Below are 24,708 nucleotides of genomic sequence, written 5' to 3' on the forward strand. Positions count from 1 at the left end.
TTTGAGTGCTGTCAGGGCTGGATGGGTTTGTCCTCCCACACCAGACAGCACTTTAAATCCAGGACTTCCATGGAGGTCTCCCAGGCAGGTCTCTCAAGGGTTAAATTATTGTGGAATATTGGCCTGGTATTCCAACTCAGTGCTGCTGCTTCCTGCCACAATGCTAAGGTTAACAATAAAGACATCAAACGAGTTTATCGAATACTCTTAGAGTCAGAGTACTTTGGGTTGGAAGGGACCTTCAAAGCTCATAAAGTCCAACCCCCTGCAGTGAGCACAGGGACATCTTCAACTAGATCAGAGTGCCCAGAACCACATCCAGCCTGGACTGGCTGCAGGGATGGGGCATCCACCACCTCTCTGGGCAACCTGTGCCAGTGTTTTACCACTCTCATAGCACAAAATCTCTTCCTCACATCCAGCCTGAATCTCCCTCTTTTAGTTTAAACCCATCACCCCTCGTCCTGTTACAACAGGCCCTGCTGAGAAGTCTCTCCCCATCTTCCTTGATATGACATTTTCTGGGTTCAGAAGGCACTAAAGCTCTTGGTGTCTCTTTTGAGGATGGGGCTGGATGAAGCTCAGGAGATGGGCTCACTGGGTCAGTAAGAAGGACAGAATTCGCTGTTCATGGCATCACACAAATGCTCTGTGCCAGACTGGCTCTGAGAGTCCAAGCTGATGGTTACCTGGCAGCTGACATGACACAAGTTTAGGCATTTCACTCCAATGTGTACCCACTGCACAGAGACCTGTACAGCATCGCCTCCAACTGAATTACACAGGCACAGATGACCCAGCTAGGAACTGGGCCACCTCACACCAAACCTCATCAGCACAGAAGCAATCCAAGAAGTGTTCCTGTCTGCAATCTCTCTTCCCTGACGTATTTAGTATATTGATTCCTAGATGAACCTTCCAGCTTCCAGTAACTCTCTCCCAGTTGCAGCTGAAGGCCCAGCCTCTCAAGAGCCAGAGTGAGCTCTGACATTGTCACACATTCAAATTTATTTCCTGCCTCTTATGTCTTCTATCAAGTACGTCTGCTCCCTGAACAAGGAGATAAACCACTATTCCTTCTCCAAGAGCATTAGCAAAATCCACTGTGAGCAAAGTTCAAACCCCCCAAAGCTTGTGCAACATTTAAAAAGCTCAGAAACTGCAAAGTTGCTCTCCAGCATGAAGGTTACAGTGGGGATGGGGTTATGCTCACTGGGCACGGATCCATTACCCCTAAAGGCTCTCCCTTCACTATGCTCTAACTCAAATACAGCTTTTGGCACCTCTTCTGTTCTAGAAAGCTTGCTGTCCCTGGCACTGGATCCTTGTTAATGCCTGGTATGCCTCCATCAGCTTACTGCAGCCCCAGTGCTATTCCTGCCATCCCCTGTACCTCCAGCAATCACGAGCAGCTCAGCATTTTTTTACGTTGATTCATCTTTCAACTCTGCTTAATTCCAAAGACGCCTGACCCAATGATGGGAAATTCTAAGCACTTCTGGTCTGTGGCTGCTTGATCTGTCCCAGCTGCCAAGTCCCTGGGGAAAGGCTGAGTCATGCCCTGCCTGCGATGCCTGTGTTACACACATCACTGCAATGGGGCAGCTCTACTACCAGGAGCAGAGCTGTAAAGGTTGGGCAACTCGACAAACAGCATGACAAGAGCAGGGATGCAGTAAAATCAAACCTTCCTCCACAGGCAGCTGCAGCCTAGAGAAGAAAAGGAAGAGCACCATGGGACAGCAAAGGTGAGAGCTGCCTTTTGGAACGAGAACAGCCCCTGGCGTGAGAGCACAGCCTGGTGCCAGAACTATTATGTGGGATCAGAGAATCCCAGACTGGTCTGTGTTGGGATTCTCTGCTAATTCTCTGAAACTGAAGCTCATCCAGTTCCAACCCCTGCCATGGGCAGGGACCCCTTCCACTAGAGCAGCTTGCTCCAAGCCCCTGTGTCCAACCTGCCCTTGAACACTGCCAGGGATGGGGCAGCCACAGCTTCTCTGGGCACCCTGTGCCAGCGCCTCAGCACCCTCCCAAGGAAGAGCTTCTGCCTAAGAGCTCATCTCAGTCTCCCCTCTGGCAGGTTCAAGCCATTCCCCTTGGCCTGTCCCTACATCCCTTGTCCCAAGCCCCTCTCCAGCTTTCCTGCAGCCCCTTTAGGCACTGGAGCTGCTCTCAGGTCTCCCCTTCAGGAGCCTTCTCTTCTCCAGGCTGACCCAGCCCAGCTCTCTCAGCCTGGCTCCAGAGCAGAGCAGCTTTAGTTCACAAGATGTTCATTTGCTTCTAAAATACTTTTAATCACCTTTCTCCTCCCCTCAACCCCACCCCAAATGCCTTCCCTATCACACTCAAGGAGATCAGGCCTACTTCCTACTTTAGTAGCTCAGTTTTGACAGCAACTTTTCTAATAAACTACTACAATCACACACAGAGGTCCCTTCTAAACTGAAGCACCACCTCCAAGTCAGACGTTCACAAACTGCAGCCTCCTTCCACCTCGGGCTGATGTCCTTCTCGCCTGCTGTGATGCAGAAGCAAAGCAACAGACTCTGTACCACCCAAAGGAAACAGTTTTACTCCTGCCCCACAGGCTCTCCCAAAAGCAGTCACCTGAAAACCACACATTAGCAGAAAAAGGCCTCTTAATTTCAAGTTACTAAAGTTTTATCATTTGTTACCATTTATTTTACAAATCATATCACTTTAGGTCTTTATTTCATGCATGCAGGGTATAAAAGACTTATTAAAATGATCAATGTTCAGATGCTGAAATGATGCCAAGAAGGGCTATGAACGTTCAAACATGTGAACGTAGTTCAAGGTGACAATACTCTTCATATTCCTGACAAAGAACATGCCCCTTTGACTTAGGCAGCTGATCACAGTGGGTTTAGTGTGGCACCACCTTTTACAACACATAGATCGTATCAGCAAATAGAAAGAGTGTAACCTTTAGTGACTGTCCAAGAGCTTTCTCATGAGCAGTGATAGGCTAGCAGATTACCTCACAGGCCACAGTAAAGGCTGTGAGGTACACTGTTCACCGGAGAAAGCAGCACCTGGAGGAGATGAAAAAGCCAATCTGCAGAACACTTATGGACCAGAACAGCCATATGGAGAAGGTGGCACAGCCTGAGGCACAGGGGGTCAGGATTCACTGTTCTGTTCACAGGTTATGGTTTTGGACTTCTCATCTGACTTCTCATGTTCTGATTTATCAGTTTTAAAGGCATGTGCAATACTTCCACATAACCAGTCTGGAAGAGGTTTAAACTTCACTGAAACATCTGTATTCCAGTTGGAGGAAGTCACAGCAGGATCCTGGTGTTCCACCACTTGAGCGCACTGTTTGTGGAGTTTGTTGGAATTGCCATTGCTGTAGCCCAAACACGGAGGGAGGAAAAGCCAATGAACAGAAACCAGAGCTGCACCTTTCCCAAGCAAGCAGGGCAGGCTGAAAGGAAACAGCAGTGGGTATGAAAGATACAGACCTTGAAGACATCTAGATGCAGCTTGAAGTGTCAAGAGCAGAAAACCATACCCAGAAGGCACTGTTCAGAAAGGAGGGTATCGTGGGTGAAACACTGGAACAGACAACCATCACCTAAAATAAACTTCCCATCAAACTGGCTGTGTCACTTACTGGCCTAATGGCCCTGTTTACACAGCTACAGAACACACACAACACCTCCCCTGGCAAGGCACCATGGCTCTGTTTGCTGAGCTGCTTTAGTCCAACTGCTGACTGCAAAACGTGGAATCCTGAGCTGGGAGTGACTGAAACACCCGAGACCACAATGTGAGCTCCCCACAACTTACACATGGAATTCCATGAGAAGCAGGACCTGGGGTTTAGGAGGTGTCAGGGACCAGACTACAAGGATACTGAAACAAGCCTTGGTCAGAGTCTTCACGGCACAGACAGACCTTTCGAAAGCAAACTGACGCCCAACCCTTCACCAGTGTTGAAGGACATCTCCACAATCAATACTGCTACAGGAAACGGTTGCCAAATCCTTAAAATCCTTCTTGCAGTCAGATACAAATGAAACAATTACTGGGGTGTCACAGGCTTGTTTCCCTACAGGTGCACCAGGTCAGGTGCTGATACTCCAGCAGCATCACTGCTTCCCTCCATGAGCCAGGAGGGAACCTGAGTTGTAAGGTTTACTGCAGAACAACTATATTAATTTTGACTAAGCAAAAGGAGAACACACACACCAGCTCTTGGCTGGGAAGCTCAGATCCTTGCTCATTTGTTTTTCCAATCATACAAAGGAAGAAATAGGAGAAACAAATGTGTGAAAGCTTCATAGAATCCCAGGCTGGTTTGGGTTGAAGGGACCTTAAAGCTCCTCCAGCTCCAGCCCCTGCCACAGACAGAGACACCTTCCACTAGAGCAGCTTGCTCCAAGCCCCTGTGTCCAGCCTGGCCTTGAACACTGCCAGGGATGGGGCAGCCACAACTCTTCATGAGGAAGGAACCTGGCAAAGTGCAGCAGAACACCCAAACAGCTCAACCTGGCTAAGGCAGGGACTTTAGTACTAAAAGGAAGACTCCAGAGTGCGTCCTTCCTTTGTAAGGGTTCAGATGAAGAACACGTCATTGCTGAGATCTCAGTCAACCTATTTTCCAGGCTACGGCTACTCCGAGACCAAACTCCCCCTGGGCTGAAGCCAGAGCTGACCACACCACATGTGCCAATGCTGCCAAAGCTTGACAACAGTGAGGCTTTGATAGAACACTAAAACCAATGACCTTACAACCCCTCTCCACACTTGAGCAGTTACTTGAGGCAAATGCTACTCCAGGGACAGACAGATAACTGTGTCTTTTTCCTTAAAAGGGCTGTTCTGAGAAACTTGGCTTCAGAACAAGACAGACCCCTCAGTTACTGCATTCTCCATTAATCCTATCATTTGAAGGCCCTGTATTCCTTGCTGTTGAATGGAAGGAAAGTAAGAAACCTGTAGGATAACTTGGTGATGAGTAAGGGAAATAGATAGATAGATAGACAGACAGATCACCTCCAGCCATTCTCTGTCCTTTAGAAGAGCAGAACAGCTCCTAACAACCTCAAACTATGAAAGCTTATCATGGATAGGTTAAGGAGGCCAGAAGCCCAGACCAATCACTCCAATCTTCTGTGACTGAAGCCTCTAGGACATGAAGTTAACCTGAAGCAAATGTCATGACTGGCATTTCATCAATCTAAACCAATGAGCAGGAGGTGAGTAGGTAGCAAGAGCCTATTCAGACAGAGATCTTCCTTAGTGCATGTTTGGAGCCACACTGGATGAACGGCTCATTTGCTGAGGACCTCAGTTTGTCACCTGCTGGTGAAGGATCCAACACTGCGGGTGTTTAATGCTGTTTAAAGTCATTAAGATAGCAGCTCTGTGGCATCAAGGGGTGCTGGCCTTAAACTGCAACGCTGTGAAACTAGCACATGGTGTAGACAGCAGCAATGAGTGTGATGACCTGCCAGTGCCTTTCCCATGGCCTCTTCTGAGAGATGGCACAGCACATACGTGGCCACAGCAGATCCAGGATGCTGTGCAGAAATACATAAACCCACCGCAAGCACAACTGCAGGAGATGCTATTACAAAAGGACAAGACTGAAGAAGTCTTATAAAGCATGAAAACGTTTGATCAGTACAGACAGGCGAAGTTAAGAGCTGCTTCTTACACATGCCAAAGGGCTCCCAACCGAGAAGCAACAATGAAATTTCAATCCATTATTTGCATTCAAAAACAAAAGTTCACTGTGAACAGAAACATGTGTTTCCAGGGATCCCCCAGATGTAAAACATTCTCCTGTAATTGTAGAAATCAGAGTCAGACTGAAGCCCATTAGTATGTTTCCATTAACAAAGCAGAAGAGCATGTTAAACTTCAGCGACATGACCAGCATCAGTGTGCAGCTCAAATATTGCTGTGCTGGCCTGGGGAAGAGGGAGACAGAGGCCATCTCTCGAGGAAACAAGGCAAGAGAAACCCAGTTCATCACTAGTGATACTGATTCTTACAAGGCTACACTCTTGCAAATAGAAGCACTTGTTTTCCGTGGCCTCCTCCATTCCACATTTGAGTACCTTGTGTGCCAACTCTTCCCTTCCCTTAGGGTTTCAGCAGGCTTTTCTGCTGCTTTATGAGTGTACACCCACAGAAACACACCAAGTCATGCGCTGCTCTTCACAGAAGCTGCAACACTGAAGACACACTTCTCCAGCCTCAGTAGCCACGGCCGACCACCTCTCTGCACATCAGAGGCCAGGATGAGGCGGAGAGCAGGATCTAGGGAAAATCCACCCAGTGAGCACTGTGGGACTTGGGAGAGCTCCAGAACTCTAGGAACAAAGCTGTGCTGGAAGCAGGTGAGTTTCTATGGTGTATGCCTGCTTTCCTCCTAGCTGCTGTCAGGGCAACAACTGCCTTGCTTTCAGTGAGCATTTAATCCTCCTCCTCCCACTTCAAACTAGTCCAGAAAGGGTCTGAACAGGTAGAAAAGTGGGAAGTTGGGCAGCTGCAGTAGACAGTGACCCTTTCCAAAGCCAACTGTGCCTGCATCCGAGTATCACCTTTTGCATTTTGGATCTGGATGCAAGAGCAAGCAAAGGACAGCCCCAGCTGTAGCTCTGGGTTTCAAAAGCCGTCTGTCCACTGCAACTGAATCTGGCTTCCAAATTTGCCACTATATGCACAGACAGGGCTGAGCCCCTGGAGGACTTGTAAGGAACAGTCTACATAAAGCCAAGCAGGCAAGGACGTTCCCCAGGGATTTCTTTTACATCCGCTAACACCAAACAGTTTTTACTAGAGCATCTGATCTCCAGCTCTCCCAGATCTGCCCATTTCCTCCCCATCATGTGAAAGGCAACTCGCATACAGCACAGGAGGCAGGACAGGCTGGATGCTTAGTCACAAACCAGTCCAGCACCCAGGAGTGTAAAACTGGTTTAAAGTTATGAAAGGAGGCAAAATCTATGGGCATTCAAATAGCTAATGTAAGGGGGACTAATCCTATTTGCAGAGTTAGAAAGCAGCCAACCTTCAGCACAGATCCAAGGCTCAGCACAGAAACCATCACACACCATACTGGGAATAGGCACAAGAGACCTGCCCAAGGTCACCCTGGCCTCTGCCCTGCTTCTCCAAAGCATTTCCTATAGAGGGACTCATCATTTCTATCATGCTTAGACTGGAGCTGTCAGGGACTGCACAAGCTAACCTATCCCTCACTTCAACACAATCCAAAGCAAAATGGTTCACTTCACCCTCATTTTCCTGGTTTGCAGAAACCCTTTTCCATAAGGGGTTCTTGGGCTGCACGATGTTTGGACCAACATAAGCCTCTTCATCGATCCCCTCTCATGAAGGATGAGCAAGTCTCACTTCTGCTTGGCCACTACCCATCCCACAGAGATGCTTTTGCTCTTTGGTTGCTCCACAGCTCAGAGAGCCCCAGCTCACGCTCAGCCGCAGGGTCCAAGTCAAACCTAGGCCCTCAGCGAGGGGTAAGGAGCCTGCCACAGGTAGCTGGGCTGTATCAGCTCCTGGAGCTGTCTGACAAAGCACTGCCCAGGGAGCAGCTCCAAGGGTTCCTTCAGCAGCCTGGGTCAGTAGCAAAGAACATGTTCTGGTGCAGCCTTTGACAGAGCCCCACTGCAGACAGGAACTTCACGTTCTGTGCTTCATACACAGGCTGAGTCAGTGGCCCCAGCAGAAGGCTCTGCCGCCTCCAAATGCTCTTTGTGCCATCACCAGAAAGGTGCAAACACGATTTCCAATGCAAAGTCACCATCTGCTTACTGCACACAAGCTTCCAGACAGGTCACCAGGAGAACACAGGGGCACGCTCCTTCTTGGAGAGATTAATAGAAACTTAGGCTATTTCAAGAAAATTGAGATTGATATGATTTTGAGGCATAAGTAGTTTCAGTTTAAAAACTGCAGTGGCCAAGAGAACTGCTGTGTTATCAGGAATCATGCACTGCAGTGGTGTCACCCGTTCACTTGCTCTGCTGTGCACATCACCAGCATTCCTGGATTCACTACAAATTAGTTTGTAAAGACCACGTGAAATCCTGACACTTCCTCAGTGTAGGAGTGATGCCGCAGAGCAGCTCCCAGCTCCTGCTCTCACACCAGGACACGGGGCTGGCGTGTCTGACTGGCCTGGGTCTGACCCAGAACAAGGGCTGCTCCCGAGCACAGCTCTTGGAGCAGCTCAAAGCCCAGCAGGCGCACTGCAACGCTGCTGTGGCAGTGAGCAGCTCCTGTCAGCAGCCTGGATCACACACACAGCTCTACACATGGAAGTGGTACAGGCTGTGCTCAGCGGCCTCAAGAGAAGCTCCGATGGCACTGCTTCAAAGCCTCTTACTAACCATCCCCTGACTACATGATGCGGCTTTGGCCAGTGCTTCTCTCCTGCCTGCTGCAGGGAGGGAAGACTTGAGGAGGCAGCACCCTTGGGAACAGCGCATGGCTTCCACAAGCCCCACTATTAAGAGTATAAATTGAGTCTGCAAGACAGAAGTGCTTGGTACAAGCTTTACATCACCTCTGACAAACAGCCCCACTGTTTCACAACCTGGAGTCAGAGGGTTCTCCTACTGCTTGTTCAGTGCCATGCCTAGAACCTGAACTGATAGGGAAGCATGGTCAAAGCCTTACAGGTTTGTCTCAGCACACCAGGCACTTATACTTTTATCCCACTTAAGCTGGTTCTTCACTGCAGGTGCAACTCCCAGAGACTCCAGCTACTCTGTTGTTGTTTTTCCTACCTACAATGGTTTCTTTCAAGTGTAGGGCTGCTCTGGATGGAAACAGCCAAATCTCACCTCTGCACCCATTATGGGTGAATTCAGTGATTTCTCACCCACTCCAGGCTGTCTGCAAGCATCTTATCACCAGTCTGCTTTGTCCCTAGCCCACTCTCAACACAAGGGAGGGAATGCAGTTCCCCTGCCCTAAGGGGACATTAACACCATTAGCATAGAAGAAGATTACAGCTAGAACACATCCAAAAGTGAGTAAAAGATAAATATTTAAAGACAGTTGAGATTCCTGCACTTTCAACTGGACTCCTGAGGCTTCTGGAAGGAAGGGACAGAGGATGGAGAAAGCAGCAGTACCACAGCAGTGCAGGTCACAGTAGCTTTAATAGTGAGTTTTACAATAAGGCTGTTACTGCAATACTCAAATGCACCAAGTTCCTCTGCAAGGCTGCAGTTCACATCAGCAAAAACTGGTACTTGAAGTCACCTATTTTAATCTGGTTGTGCACCTGTAATCTGTTTCCACTGGCAAATCCAGGTCAAGTCTTACTAGTGGCAGTTGCTGCATCACACCCAGACACACACCTCAATGTAAAATGCCACTGGTAATGCAGGATATAACACATCATGGCTACTTTGCTGAGTAGAACTAACTCCTCCCTTTGCAGTTAAAAGGCTCATGCAATGTGTTATCAGTCTGGGGAGGTCTGTTGCTTGGGTTTGACTTTGGGTGGAATTCACTGCCAACACCTCCAGGCACAACTCACACCTGCCTTGAGAATGAGACTTGTGAAGGAGAGAAAAACAGTTGCTTCATTTGGTTTGCATCTGAAGTTTATTCAAAGAAAGCCCTTGGAAACTGAACTGAAAAAAGTGCCCTGGTGATCTGGTTCCTCAGTTTCAAGAGGAATCCTTTCTTACCCATGCCCAAATAGCCAGGTGTGGAAAGCAAGCTTGCTCCCTTCAGCTTTCAAACAGCTTCCCCCATCCCAGTCACTGCGGGAGCTGCTGGAGCTGAAGGGAAGTCTCTGCAGATGCAGTCACGCAGAGCTCACTATCACTGCACTCCATTCGCCAAGTGCTTCACTAGTGACATCCCCCCACACACGAGGCTCTGCTCCAGAGCGGCTGCAGCCCCACCACACTGCCTCTGCCCTGTGAGCTTCCTCAACGCAAGCCTAACAGTATCTAAGTACGAGGTTGGTTGGTGGGTTAGAAACAGGCCCCAAACTATGAGCACTACAGAAGTAACACAGGGATTTGAGACTTCAGTTTTCCTCTTCAATATAACCCCAAATGAGAAAAACAACTTCTCTTGCTTGTTTCCAGGAGTATTCCAAAGGAAGAATTAAGAAACGTCTTTCCACTTATTATTTGACAGCAAAGGGCAAAGGAAACCAGAGGAACATTGAAGAATATCTACAATCTCATGATTTGTTCCTGACTGACCCACCTCCAAGGCCAGGGAAAAGCTATTTATAAAAGTTCCTTGGCTGCCAGTTTTGTGCATCTCAAGACCATTTTTTAAAAGTTATTATGATTCTCATTAGAGTTAAAATTATATCAACGCATCTGTTAAAATTTATGATGAATTCTACATGAAGGACTAACTGCAGCCTGACGTCTGCAGCCTCTCTCTCCAGCTGATGTAGCTTGCTCCTATGCAAAGAGCCCCATGCAGCAGCTCTGCAGCTCCCTCCTGCCCTCCTCTTCCCGATATTCCCAGCCTGGAAGGGGCAGCACATCCAGGTACCTGGGAGCAAAATGCACTCACCTCCCCAGAGCAAGTTCTGCCCAGACACAAGCACAGCAGCCCTCAGCTCCTGAACACACTGGCCCGGGTCTGCCTGCACTCAGGGACAGCATTCCACAGGTTTGGAAGTGCACCAGTTGATTTCTGAACTTGGATCTGGTTTACAACAGCCAGGATCTCACTTCCTGCACTCCAGTCCCCAGCAGAGCACAAAAAACATACACCCCCCCCCATCCTGTGATCACCTTTTACTGTCAACTGTTAAAGGCACTGATACTGAAACACCGGAGCCTCAAGCTCTCATTAATGACTGTGGTAGTACTAAGGGAAGTGGGAAAACTATGTAAGTAGCCCTAATAGCATCAGAAAGAATTAATATGCATAGATACTCTGAAAACAGAAGCACAAGTTAGCATCAAATAGCACAAGATGCTTCACATGTCATTCCAAAACTAAGAAGCCGTGGGGACACAGCAAGATCCTCCTGGAGAAAGAGGTATAATACAATTGAAAGTTAAGTAACAGCTTATAACAGTAACATTTCTTGTCTAGTGGTGGTGCACCAAATACCCCAAACTTGCTGGGGGCAATCTAAGTTCAAGCTGATTTCCCAAAGACAGATGTTTGCATCCAAGAGGTGAAACAGTTCAACAGTCCCTGTTCAAGAAAGGACCTACCACCAGGAAACCAGTTCAAGGGTTCCACAAGAGACTTAAAGTACGAGTTACCTTGAGATTAAAATATAAACCAAGATACTTTCTGCCACTACAATCTGTGACAAGGACTGAAGACTCTGCTGCTGGCACTTCATAGTAGTACAACAGCCACCCTGATGCAGGAACAGATTTAAGTGAGAGCAATAACTACAGACAGTAACACACAGACAATGCTAATGCCAAGTGTCACATTCCCAGAGAATCCAGCTTTGCTGCAGTGAAAAGTGTGCAGTTAAATGCCAAGCAGCATTTGTTCCATCAAGGAGAGCATTATAACTTGCTTGTGCTGACATACAAGAGTAACTCTGGTGCGATCAAGTGCAAGGGAAAATTGGAGCAAGCACAGGGAAGAATCCTCACGGGGCTCCCAGTATACAAAGATACCCAATGACTTGCTCCTATACCAGTGCCTTTCTGGAGTTCCAATCTCTTCACACCATTTGATCTGTATTTAATTCCGCAGAGAAACAAACACATTCAGATCACAGGACTTGGGAAATCACATCCCTGCCCCTTAGCAGTAACCACACTGCCTAACAGGACACCACTGGGATACCTGCCAGAGCTGGGGAGACTGTTCAGATCTGAGGTTTTATGGGACCAAGAACTGACACTGCTGTCACTGACACTTGCTAACCAAATGACACCAGCTTCAGAGCCTGGAATGAGACCTGTGAGAAACCCAGAAATGACACAAATTTGCATTCAGCTTTAAGACTCCATATACCTCATGGATGCTCACACGAAAACCCTTCCGAGTACCAAATCTGGGCCGAAAAGTAGTGGAGAACTTTCCAGTCTGAAGCAACAGTGGTAACAATCACCATTACAGTTGTCTGTAGTCCATGTACTACAAACAGGGGAAAACCAACCAAAGTGAGAGCTTTGACTGTTCTTCTACAGAGCTCCTTGCCACAGACTCATTCCAGAGCTCTGCTGAGATTAAACTGTTAATACACTCAAAAACACACTATAAACTCAGCTTAGGAAAAAGAAAAAATCATCCGCTAAGGAGTTCCCTTTGGCATTTAAGGTTTCTTAGTCTGGACTGGAGTCCAAGCTTGAGGCTCCTGTGCCTGGGTGGGATATTTACAAAAAAGGGAGAAAAAACACAACGACTGAAATTAAAAACAAACTAATTCTGCCATTAATAAATAAGGCTCACATCTGTTTTGAACCCTGTTTCATGTTCTTGTGAAATACAGCTACAGGGGACTTGTTTCACAGAACAATGCTCCACAGCTTCATTCTCTCTAAAGGAATTTGTTTAAAAACACACACTTTAACTTCAGCACACAAAGACTTTGTGAAGCTCCTTCAGGAACATGGCCAGGGCGTCCGCATTGCCTCCAGCCCAGCCAAGGACTGAGGAGCTATGGGCACAGGCCAAGCACGCGCTAGCTCCTAGGAGCTCCAATCCCCTTGCTGCCAGCATCAGGTGTGACCTGCCTGCTGACTGCACACACCAGGTTCCAAATGACTGCGAGAGGCAGCTTATCCCCAGTCACAGCCTCCATCCACTGCAAGAGCAGCTACAGGCTGGGGCAAACCAAACTACACAGTGCTGGGAGAGCCCAAGACCGCCCACTGACAGCTGAGGCAGCCAAGATAGAGCACCAAGTGCCAAGCTGTGCTTTCCTCTTTCCAACATACAATCAGAACAGTCTAAAACCTAGAAAGAAGCTTCCTTTAGAGACAAGTGATGCTGAATAAGCCTACTTGATGATAAAAGAAAAATGCACTTTATGACAGCTACCAAACTCCAGAGCAGCAGGTTTTAACCCATAAAAACAGGTATTTCGAGGACAGCTTGCTTAAGAGGTGACATACACAGCTACGATATTATGACTCAGACAAGATGCCAGCTTCTCTGAGAGGCTTCCTGGGATTGGAGGAGGAAGAACATACGAGGAAATGAGAAGGCAAAAGTGGCAAAGGCTCTTGAAAAATGCATGTTATCCACACTCATGTCCAAAGGTATCCTGGGCAGCTGGAGATGTTCCAATCCACTAGAGCAAAACAAAGCAACCCAAACATCAACACAGCCCCACTGAGACAACTTGCCAACAGCAGAGTAAACAGCATGGACAGCCTGGCTCTGATCTGTGCCAGTGTCTGCTTCCTGAAGAGACGGAGCAAGATGACACCTACAACAGGACCAAGCCACACTGCACAAGTTAATCAAGGTCACAGTTGTTAAGAGTTCATCTCATGCACTGTATTTGTGCTTACATGAACCTACTGCCTCTGGATCTGACAATCTGCACTTGTGCACTGAACAACACACACTTTATTCTTTCTGCTGCCAGGAAGCACTCAAGACTCTTTGTCTTTACCACCAAGGTGCACGGTTACCGAGCTGAATGAACCTCATCTTCAGTCAAAACCAATGCCAAAACCTAAGTGTCGAGCGTCACTGCACTAGCACAGAAAGCTTCCTCTGACCCACACAAGCGGCTTGCTGTGCACATGCAGCACTACCACAGCCCCAGTGACATTCTCAGTCCTCAGAAGAAGAGCAGCAGCCTTTTATTGCCCATCTGGTGGCCATTAACTCTAGACTCCAAACCTCAGAGTACGTCACTAGAGCTGCTCCATCCCTCCATTTTACACAGGCAGCTTGTGTTGCAATGAATCATTCCCTCACACACAACCCAAAAGAGCTCCTGCTTCCCGCTTCCCAAAAGGCTCCATTAAAATGGAGTGTGCTTGTCTAACTGGTAAGTGTACCTCTGCAGGCAAGTTAAAACTAGAACCTGACCATCCCAGCTGTTTTATCTCTCCAGTAACTGATCTTACTCTCACACTTGCTAGCATTTACAAACTGGCAGAAGACATACTATGCTCTTCCTACTGCTCAAGGCACAGTTAGGAGACAGTCACACCAAGGCTAACAACTAAAACCTGGATACCAGAACCCCACATGCAGATCAGGGACCCTACTGCAAAGGCAATGACCTCACCCCTGCAAAACGCAGCAGACAGCAGCTTAGTCTGTGAAATAATGTAGTACCAGAGAAAAAGCAGCACTCTTTAAGTTCCAGAGATAAGTTCTGCATTTACAGCACACATCACACCTGCAGAGCCCCTCTGTCCTTTCCTTCTTGCCCTGCTTTGCTGACCTCAACCTTCAATGCACAGAGAATTAAAAATCAAACTGAATTCCAAGCTGAAACTGAATCCCAGCCCAGCCAGAGTTGTACATCCACTACCGTACTGGCAAACATCACTCCCCCTCTCTTCTTGCTTCTCCACCTCTGAGAAGAGCACAGTACTCCTTGTTCTCCCACTGTGTTCCCTTTTTAAACAACACAGCCTTAGGACAGGATAACAACATGTAGCACAAAGGACCTTAATCCCAGGCACAGCATCCACGTGTTACTGTCCCTCCCCAGTGCTTCCTCTTGGGTTTCAGCGGAGCCTCTCTCCACGTGGCCTGCCCAAAGCCGGAGCATTACAGGCAATGCTGACAGCTGGCAGCACAGCACTGCACAAACCAGAAACAGGAATTGCCAGCTTAGCTACTGATGTCCCTAAGGACAGAAAGAACTCCATGCACTCACATCCGCTGCAGAGGATGGAGGCAGACAGCCCTCCTCGGGTCACACAAGTGCAGCAGGGTGTCCCGCTCCAAAGGAAGAAAACAACGACACAGAAGCCAAGAGCCTACTTGTCCCTCACCCTCATCCCCAAAAGGTCTTTCCAGGCCACCTTTCAAAACAAGAAGCTGCCACCTCAGAGGAAGAGGAACAGCTGTTTTGACAGACCTGGCCCTTGTTCAAACACTGGAATATACGCCTGGATCCACTGCCATCACTAAAAAGTTCAACTCAAGTATATTGTCCTGGCCCTAAACCACGGGTCACTTATTCCATGTTACATACGACATCACTGCTCGAACTGGAAAGGTGTGCAGCAGAACAGAAGATAAAAAAAAAGATCTCTGCAAGTTCCTGTTCTCATGTGAAGCAGCATTAGGCAATAGGTCAGAGTAAGCGACAAATGCCAGAGGAATTTAACAGCCACCTCTACTTGGGGATTGCTCCATTCCTGGTCATTATTTTCGTGACTTTTTACCATTAAAAAAGTCCCTGGTCTGTGTCTGAAAATCACCTTAAAAAGTCTTAAAACGATCCCATTCAGACACTGCCACACAGCTGTAGCTGCAACAACCTGATAAGACATCTGGATGGGAACAAGATAACTTTTAATGGCATGCAGCGTGCCCTGAGCAGTGGAGTGAGCCCAGGGCTTCAGGAATGACAGAGCACTGGTAATGCTCATTCCAGGCAGGCAGGCAGTGCTCATGCAGTGGGCTCTAGCCCGGACAAGCTGCATGGAGTCTTACCCATGCTCAACACGAGACTTCACGTTTCATTTGCTCCCATCATTTATTCCCTGACACAGCAAAACGCTCTATTACTGCATCCCAGGGGCTTGCTGCAACTACTAACACTGTGCAAATCAGCGACTGAGATTTCAAACTGAGGAGCAATAGGAAAAGTCACCAGGGTTTATTTTTAGAAGTCTCTGGAAATTGGCATTATGGGAGGAAAAGGACATTTGGAAGCATCAGAACTGTCTCTTCATTAAGGATGTTTCTCCCCCAGATAAAGCTGTACTATCTGCTAAATGCAGTGTGTAAGAGACCATTTCAGCTGCACACTGCAGCTGATGAGACATAGTAGGCACTTGGATAGCTGTCTGAGCAACTGAAACATCAAGTGTGTTATCAACACGATTCTCACACTAAATCCAAACCCACAGCACCAGCTACTATGAAGAAAATTTCTCCTATGCTAGCCAAAGCCAGAACACTGGTACAGACCCACCACGGAGCATGTCTCACATGGACACAGCTGACCAAGCTAAAGATGAGCTACAGAGACTGAGTGCAGGGAAGCTACAAGTACACCCCAAGCTTTCCTGAGGCAGAAATCAATCTCTCTCCAGTCATGGAAAGATACAGCCAGCTGCAGCACCGCTCTGCTCTGAACTGAATTCCATGGAAGTCCAGCTGCCTGTAACACACATCCGTCTATGCTGGGTAGAATGAGGAGAAAATCTTCACCATTGGTGGGCACTGTGAAGCTCAGCTCTCTGCTGGAGAAGGAAGCCAGTCTTTATAACACTCCCTGAAAGCCCCTTCTTTAAGGAGGGTGTAAGATAAAAATACATACACGCACACTGCTGCACCTCACACCTGCACAAAGCATGTGGTGAACTTGTGAACATGAAAAAATAAATACTCATGTCAAAAACACCGATAAGGAATTCAAAAAGATGTGCCCATTAGAAACTTCCTGGGAAGTCTGAGCTCTAAGCCTGACAGGAGACTTACGATAAACCAGCTTCCCACAGGTCTGATGCTGCCCCTCTTTACCCAGCAATCACCACAACTTCCAAAGTTACGACCTTCAGACTTACAAAGGGATTCACTTACTTCAGGTGGAGACACAGGTTTCCGTCAATGAGGTACTTACTGTCTGCTGAGCCTGCATGACAAGCACCTCTCTCCCCTTCCTGCTGTACTCCAGGAGCTGAGCCTGCACTGCCCCCAGCCCACCAAGAGCTGCATCTCAGACATTCCCCAAGCCATGAGCAAAGCTCAGTGCTGTCCATCCCCAAGGCTCTGTGCTGGGGACCAGCAGTTTCAAAGCACAGCAGCATCAGTGCAAGTTAATTGTCTAAACTGAACTACTGCCACAACCATCTTCAAGTGAAGCTATTGAGATTAAAGCAAAAGCTATGAACAAAGGCAACTTCCCCCAGGCAAAGCAAATGGAGTATTTCTGAGCTGTCTGGTCAAGTTGTCTTTTTTGCCCAGAATACGTTATTCTGGTGGACAAACAGGGCTTGAGTTGATGGAAAACATCACTAGAACTTTGTGATAACACTCCAGCAAACCCATGATGCAATTCTTATTTGAACACTGTTCCTCTTCTGCTCATCCTTCCTTACTGCAGGACTCCATCTCTAACATCAGATATTAAAAGGGTACTAACTGCAAAGGTCTCCCACTTCCCCAAAAGCACCAAGCCTTATCTCCACCAGTTGCACTGGAGGATCTCCTCCCAGAATATCATTTCTTGCAAAGTCTGCCTCAAAGCTGTGTACTTCACATCACGACTCCTGCTGACACAGGCTGAGCTTTAACAAAACATGCTTTTAGCTCAAAGAAGCCCAACTGAATCAACTGACATTACGTAGGTCTAAGAAAAGATCATGTCTCAGGAAGCCTGACAGCCGCTCTGCACTCTCCGCTCCCATTCTCAAGTCTGGAGCTCTCACTTGTTCATCAGCTGAGGAGCTAGAGAGGTCAAATGTAGAAACCAAATTTCAACCTGAAAATATGCATGCATGCTCGTGTTCCTATGGCCAACAGCAGCTCTCCACTGCTCTTCACACCTTACAGGTCACAAAACACAAAGGAATACAAAATTAACTTCATCCTTTCTTTTCACATCACCTTCCAGATGTCACACCTCTCACTGTGAAGCCAGAAGGCACCACTGCACTGTTGAAGAACAGCAAGCCTGTACCTTCCCGCTTTCTTAACAGGAGGAAGTGTTTTGAGACCTAATGATACACATTTAACCCCCGACAGTGCTGAACAGCTCAGAACCAATAGTTACGCAGGGCCAAGGTCCATCAAGGCAGAGCTGTCATATGAAAAAGCTCCAGAGAAGCAAGGAGAGAAACACTGACTGCTACAACTATCCTCCCTCAGGTCTGGAAACCCAAGACACTGGAATACATGATGCTCAATTGCATTTTGCTCCCACATTTTAAAGAGTGAGGTTTCCTATAAAACTTGGGGCAGTCTCTATAAAGGCATCCAATTTAATAAGCCAACAACTATTTCTGAATGACTGCATGTCTTACAAGGAGCTGAGACATTATGTTAGCACAACCAGGAAAAGCAGACTCGAAACTATCCCATCGTGAAAAGGCACATAAATCTTCAGTCATTTCTTACGTTTAATTGTCCTTAAATAGTCACTGTGTCATTAAAGCCCATCCCTGCAGCCCAATAACGAACAGCAGATTTGAGCAGAACTGCAGCAATTCAAAGCACCAGGAAGACTGAGCTGGAGCCTCTACCAGGGCAGTGGCTCTGCCATTTCAGCAGGTCTGACTTGAACAGGAACCCAGTGAAATCATTAACAGAGGAATCTGAGTCAATGAGATGTTAAGTACTTGCTATAATTACATATTATTGCAGTTTCTGCTGACATCGCAACTCAGGAGCCTGGAATTCAATGAACTATCTAGCAAATATCTCAAGTCCCAGCTGTAAATGAAATTACACCTGAATTTGTATCTGCTCATGTTCACGAGCTGGGTCCCTCATTTAGTGAAGCCGTGTAACAGACACTTGGACACTGGTCCCTGGTTAAGAGTTGTTCATGTTTTACCAAGTAAACAAGGCAGCCCTGGCAGCACATTAATAACAGATCCTGCTTAACACTGCAAGAAAAGGAAAAACAAGTGCAAGAAGGGAGCACATAGGCCATTAACCCCCCCAAACACAGCTTCCAGCACATTAGGTAATTGTGCTGAGTTCTAACAAACCCAGAAGTTGGCTGCAGCAAGCAGAAACACTCTGATCTCCCACTCGACACCCATTAAGCTTTAACCCAGCTGCTGAAGGTGTCACAACAATTAACACACAGACCTCAAGGTCTTTAGTAAAACCCTTCTAAGGCTACTGCTGGGAACATAGCTGCAAACAACTGCCACAGCACATGATGGTGAAGAGCAGCATACCAACAGTACATGTATTTCCATTTGAGAAGTGTCAAGCAAGCCACTTACTCCAGAGCAGCCTCACCTGGCACAATCTGACAATACCCATGGCAAAGCTGCACTGACATGCTCCATAAGCCCTGCAACAGATAGCTGTTAACACATTGAAAACCAACACGAAAACGAGAGTAAGGAATTCTGCAGAGGTTGGTGTGTGACGTTCAGTATTTCCACAATAAAAAAGCTAAATGGTTTCAGCCTTAAAACTACCCCAAGTATTGTTCTGAGACTGCGGGCAGCACTTCTCACAATGCAGGCTCCTCACCAGCACCGCAGCCTGGAAGAGAAGTCAGGGAGCAATGCAAGGCTTCTCTGGGAAGGAACAAACCACATTCTTCAGGATCCACATCTCCACATCACAAAGGAAAGGAAACTTTCAGTGAAGATATCAGTCTGCATCTAAATACCACTAACTACCTTTTGTATTTTGGAGCCCCTGCCAAACATTTGACATTTAAACGCACTGGTGATGACAAGTTCCCAGGGAACTTAAAAGCCGGTCTCACCCTGACATGCACAAGAGCCAGACAGAGCAGCGTCTACCTTCAAGCTTCTCAACCTCCTGAGGCTTGCTTAGTGCAGTGGCTCTGCCACAGCGTTAAGGTACACAGGCCCAGCAGCACAAGTGGCCCGGCTCCCCTTCAAAGGGTTCTCACCACCAAGAGGGTACCAACAAAGGAGCAGCAAGGGGGAACCACACAGGCCCCCAACAGGGAGGGGTGTGAAAGACTCCAGCCCCCAAAAGATTGCTCACAACCACTGACAAATCTTAAGGCTCTCCATTATGTTGCTTTTCAGACTGTCTCCATTTAATTCCTCCCCACCTTTTACATGTGCAGCTCTATCACACTGACACATCAATTTACTGTAAAACACAAAATGTGCATGAATTCCTTCGTTTGTGAGGTGCTCCTGCATTGCTCTTGCTATTGAAGTTTCCCTCTTGCTCATTCCCCTTCATATCTCCACCTGATACAGAGGTGCCACAGGAGCCAACATAACCTGCCAGTCTGTGATAAGATGCTGCAGCAATAAGGGCTGCTTCTTGTTCAGAAACATTCCCTACTGAAGTAAAGCCACTCCATCAAGGGGGATCAGCTTCCAGAAGCCAGCCTCTGATGCTGGACAAGCAAATTCACACTTGACCCCTGGTAATACACTATAATGATTGCCACAGCAATACAAGACTTCAAACTGCATCTTAATGTTACTGGTCAAGTCAACCAGAGTTAAAAAACTCACTGCTTGGGATGATGCCTGCACCTTCTACACACAAGAAGTTCTGATCTGAGGCTGATGAGCAGCCAAGACAGCACCAACACTCTGTGGAACTTAGTAGCTCTGGATACCAACTGGATTATTTTGCAAACAAAAGCAACTTTTATCTACTGCACTCTGCAAACACAGTGGGAGAACTGAAAGTCAAGATAAATTGCTTTTAGTCTCAACATTGTCCTCAATAATAAGAGGTTGTGAAGTTCAACCTTAATTAAAGCTCTTAAAGGCGAAACTCAACAGAATCCAAACAGATATTGCTTCCCATGTGCAATTTTACCAAGTGAGGGAAAAAAACTTAAGAATTATTTTCTCCCCAGGTCCATAGCTGTGTGTGAAGGGGTCATTTGCAGTGACCAAGCTTTACTGGAAATAAGAGTTTCAGAGTGCCATTTCCCTTCTCCAACACTGAAGATAGGGAGGGTGCTGCCTGCAGAAAGGGCTCAGTGTTTCAGCACCACTCTGCTCTCAGGATGGTTTGCAAACACGCACTGCTGGGACTGAACATGGAAAATTCTTTGCAGTGCGTTCTGATACTAAAATACAGTTAAGGTGAAAAAAATACCCACTATGGCCAAATTAAACAGAAGGGAGAAACTGGATATTGAGACGGAATGCAATTACCCAAGTTGGAATTTGCCCAGGACACTCTTGCTTAGAATGATCTGGCTATTTAATGACAAGAAATAGCCAGGAACACATACCTTCTGCTGGTATCCTCTCCCATCCCTAACACTACCCTGCTATCAATCGAACAGGGGTGTAATCAGATCCAAGTCCTCAGCTACAACCAGGGTGCTCCTGGTGACCTGCAACGGGTGAGCAGATCCACCGCCACCCACCTTACTCCAGCTGCAACAACTTGTGTGATCACAACCTGCTCCATCGACCCAGATAGGAACATGAGTAACAACAGGAAGCTTCAAAGTGCTTCAGCTGCTCTATTACTGGTAAACTATCCAGAAGTCACCCAAAACAGCCTTTATTAACAAAAATGTTTACTGCTGGTACATTCAACATTTAGAATGAGTCAGTACCAGCCCCCAGAAAACCTCCCTTCCCCCAAATGTAAAAGTAAAGGCAGCCTAAAAGGAGACTCTGGCTGCACTGGTAAGGACTGCCTAACAATAATCAAAGTACAGACCAATTCCAAACATCTGGGGAAAGAAAGTACATGAAATTCCTACCACCCACTCCTAATCTTTGCCACTAAATAGGATCAAAACAAGAATATAAGAGCTAGAGCCTCACTGCTACACCTAAATGAGAACTGCTGTTCTCAGATCCATGCCTGACACAGACATGCAAAGAACCCCTGTGTGGAGGCAAGCAAAGCTCGGAGCAAGCAGAGGGGATGAGGCCACGGGAGATCAGCCACGGTCCAAGGTCGGAGAGGACAGTGTCTACTCAGCACTATTCCCTTCACAAGACTTACAACTTTCTGAAAAGCATTTTGGATTTTAGGGGCCTCTCATCAGCCCCACTGATGTTACACGACTGCCACATAGTAACTCCTAGAGGCAGCAAAGCCTGCTGGCTTGGGTTTGGGGGACATAGGCTTGATTTACCAGGAATTCTTTTTTTCCATCAAGGTGCCTTACTTTGAATTTCTGTATTAAATTCCTCCAACACATGGTAGAAATAAAAACTGGAGGAGTCTTAAGGACTGTGCACCTAATACTCCTTACAGAATGAAACAGCACATGGTCACAACAGAGGAGAAAAACCCCTTCTCAGAGGTGCACTGGAAGCTGAAAGATCAAATATGCATCATTTCCCCTATGGAAAGCAGGACATAACAAAAGCTTACCAGAGAGCACATTTCCCTGAAGATGATCCTTAAGCAAATACTTCCCAGCATAAGACGACTACAAATATTCAAATACATGCTCCTATTTAAGTTGCTTCAAGAGCAACTCCTGAACTTGGGAAAATCCACTGTGCCCTTCTACTAATTCAAAGATTAATTCATTAATTCTATCTAATTCACAGAGCCTTACTATAGATTCAGAATAGAAATACAAGTTCAAAACCTTCATATTCATTACTGTCTGCTTCTACTGAACACATACAATCACATTCCAATGAAATGACAGGAAGAAAAGTGCACCCATAGACTTGTCAATATTTACATACAGTAGTCTACAAAGCACATGGACATCATTCAGAAAAGCATGCTAAAAATCACTCCAAGTCATGGTATCTCCAACCATTTCTTGCCTTCTACTACCTCCCCAGCCAGAGGCCAGCTCAGAGTCCCTTACACACCCCAACAGCGACAACTGCACATACACACAAAGGTGGATTGTACATCCTCACCTCCCCTCCACCCTAAGCCTTTCAATTTGACACCTTCCAACTTGAGGGGGGAGTAGAAATGCAATTAGGAAATGAATAAACAAGCAGAAGTTAAGAGTCTGATTAGAAAATACAGCATTATATGGGTATATAAAAAGAGCCACAGAGAAGTGTATATATTAATAGATATATATAAAATGACAGAGCAGCTGTGTTTCTGAACAAAATGAACAGTTAGCTTGCAAACTTTTAGAAGTGATGCTGTCTGCCCTTCTGGAATTGTCTACGCTGCTTTTTGGTTGGGTTTGGGTTTTTTTGTGTGGGTCTTTTTTTAATGAGGGGTTTTATTTTAATTAACCCCCCCAACAAGGTGAAATAACATCAATTAAACCGCAAGGGAAGAACCAGACTGATCTTAAAATGGATGCAGCAGATTGTTTTAAAGAGCAACATGTTGCAATCACCTTTCATTTTAGGGGAAGGGAGGGATTCCCTGAAAGGAACAGAAACGGGGAGGGGGGGAGGCTGCGACTGAAAAAACACGGCTTAGGGGTTTATTTTAACCAAAACCTTCGCTTTCCCCTCCGTTGGCAGGGGCTGGGGCCGGGGATCGAAGCCCGGTGCCCCTGTGGAAGGCTCGCTGCCGGCAGCTCGCGAGGAGGCGAGGAGAGAAAGGCTCACAGGGGAGAGAGAAAAAGAAAATGGCGCAGAGACTAAGTCCCGACCGTCGACAAGGCGACTTTCCAGGGAGGAATCTGGGCCCAAAGGAGACCCCGGCAGAGGCGATAGGGTCGGATCGGGGGCCTCCGGAGCCCCGTCTAGGGGAGGAGGGGGCCGCGGTGGGGCGAGGCCGCCGGGAAGGGGCCGCTTTTGGCGGCTCGATGGGAACAATGGGGCCGGTGAGCGAGGAGCCGGGACTTAGTCTCTGGGACGCCATGTCTGTGCGCGGCGAGGCGAGGGGCGCGCCGCGGCCACACTCACCGTTCGCTCGGAAATCCGCCTCGATCTGCGGGGAGAGCAGACAAGGAGACACGGTCAGCACCGACGTCCCGGGGGAAGGGGGGGGGGCAGTATTTTTGGGGAGAGGGCCCTGGACTTCCCCCACTTCTCTCATTCTCATTTGTAACAAATTAAATACCAAACGAGAAAGGACCAGCGCGGTGCCCTCCATAATGGGGGCACAGAAGGAACCGTCCCTCGCCACCCGCACAGCTCCGGGGTGACCCTCCCCAGCCACCCGCTCCCAGACAGGGGTCACACACGGGTCCTCTCAGCCCCACCGCCGAGAAGGAGCGGGCCCAGGGGCCGGTGGATGGGGCGCCGCGGCTCGCTGCGGGGCACAGGCCGGGCTGACAGGGCTCCCCCCGGGGGCAGGGGGCAGCAGCAAGGAACTGCTCCCCTCAACGAGGCTACAGGAGATGGGGGGGGGCGGCCAGGCGGGCCGGCCCTGAGGGGAAGGAAGCACCGCGATGGGCCGGGGTCCCGCGGGAGCGGCGGCGGAACGAGCTCACCTGAGAGTCGTTGTGCAGCTGGTCCCCGCTCATGCCGGAGGCCTGCGGGCGAGGAGCGGCGGGAGCAGCGGCGCGGGGAGCAGAGCTACAGCCGCGGGAACGCGGGAACGGGGAGGGCGCAGCGCAGACGGCACGGCGGTTGTGTAACTGACTAAGTCCGCGTCCCTCCGCACTGCGCAGGCGCGAGCACCGCCTACTGAAGGGGCGGGGCCAGTCCGTGAGCTGGCCAACGGCAGCGCGCTTATTTGCATACGGGCCACGCCCTCCCCCCTCGTGTTCTTTCCGAACCCCTCCGAGCTCCTCCCACGCTCCCTGCGCCGGGTCGCATTTTACATATCCGGTCCCGCCTCTTCCTGCCTCTCCTCCAATCGGATAACGCACACCGCACCTTATTTGCATGCCGTGCCCTGCCCCGCCGTGGGAGGGGTCTACGGCATTTCGCCAAGAGCCGCGCGAACTGCGCATGCGCCCCGTCTCACCCTTGCAGGCTGCCGGCTGATTTGCATAGGAGGCTCCTCCCACCGGCTGGGCAGCATGGCGGCGCTGCGGGGCCGTGTGCT

The 24,708-nt window shown here is 48.1% G+C and overlaps 1 protein-coding gene across 2 annotated transcripts in view; it reads right to left on the reverse strand.

Annotated features, from left to right (window-relative positions):
* Positions 1-24,422, reverse strand: part of TOP1 (DNA topoisomerase I) — a 67,064-nt gene extending 42,642 nt beyond the window's left edge. Inside the window, exons 1-2 of one of the 2 annotated variants that reach the window (XM_061441774.1) lie at positions 24,149-24,422; positions 23,619-23,643 (exon numbers count right to left, since the gene is read on the reverse strand). In XM_061441774.1, the coding sequence (XP_061297758.1) occupies positions 23,619-23,643; positions 24,149-24,181 (58 nt within the window). In that variant the 5' untranslated portion in view covers positions 24,182-24,422. The remainder of the gene's footprint in view (positions 1-23,618; positions 23,644-24,148) is intronic. The other variant, XM_061441775.1, reaches the window with a different exon arrangement.
* Positions 24,423-24,708: the final 286 nt, after the last annotated feature.

This window comes from Pezoporus flaviventris, unplaced genomic scaffold (genome assembly GCF_033815535.1).
Source record: "Pezoporus flaviventris isolate CSIRO_AGI_PZ_B2104156 unplaced genomic scaffold, CSIRO_AGI_Pfla_v1 ptg000213l, whole genome shotgun sequence".
NCBI classification, from domain to species: domain Eukaryota; kingdom Metazoa; phylum Chordata; class Aves; order Psittaciformes; family Psittacidae; genus Pezoporus; species Pezoporus flaviventris.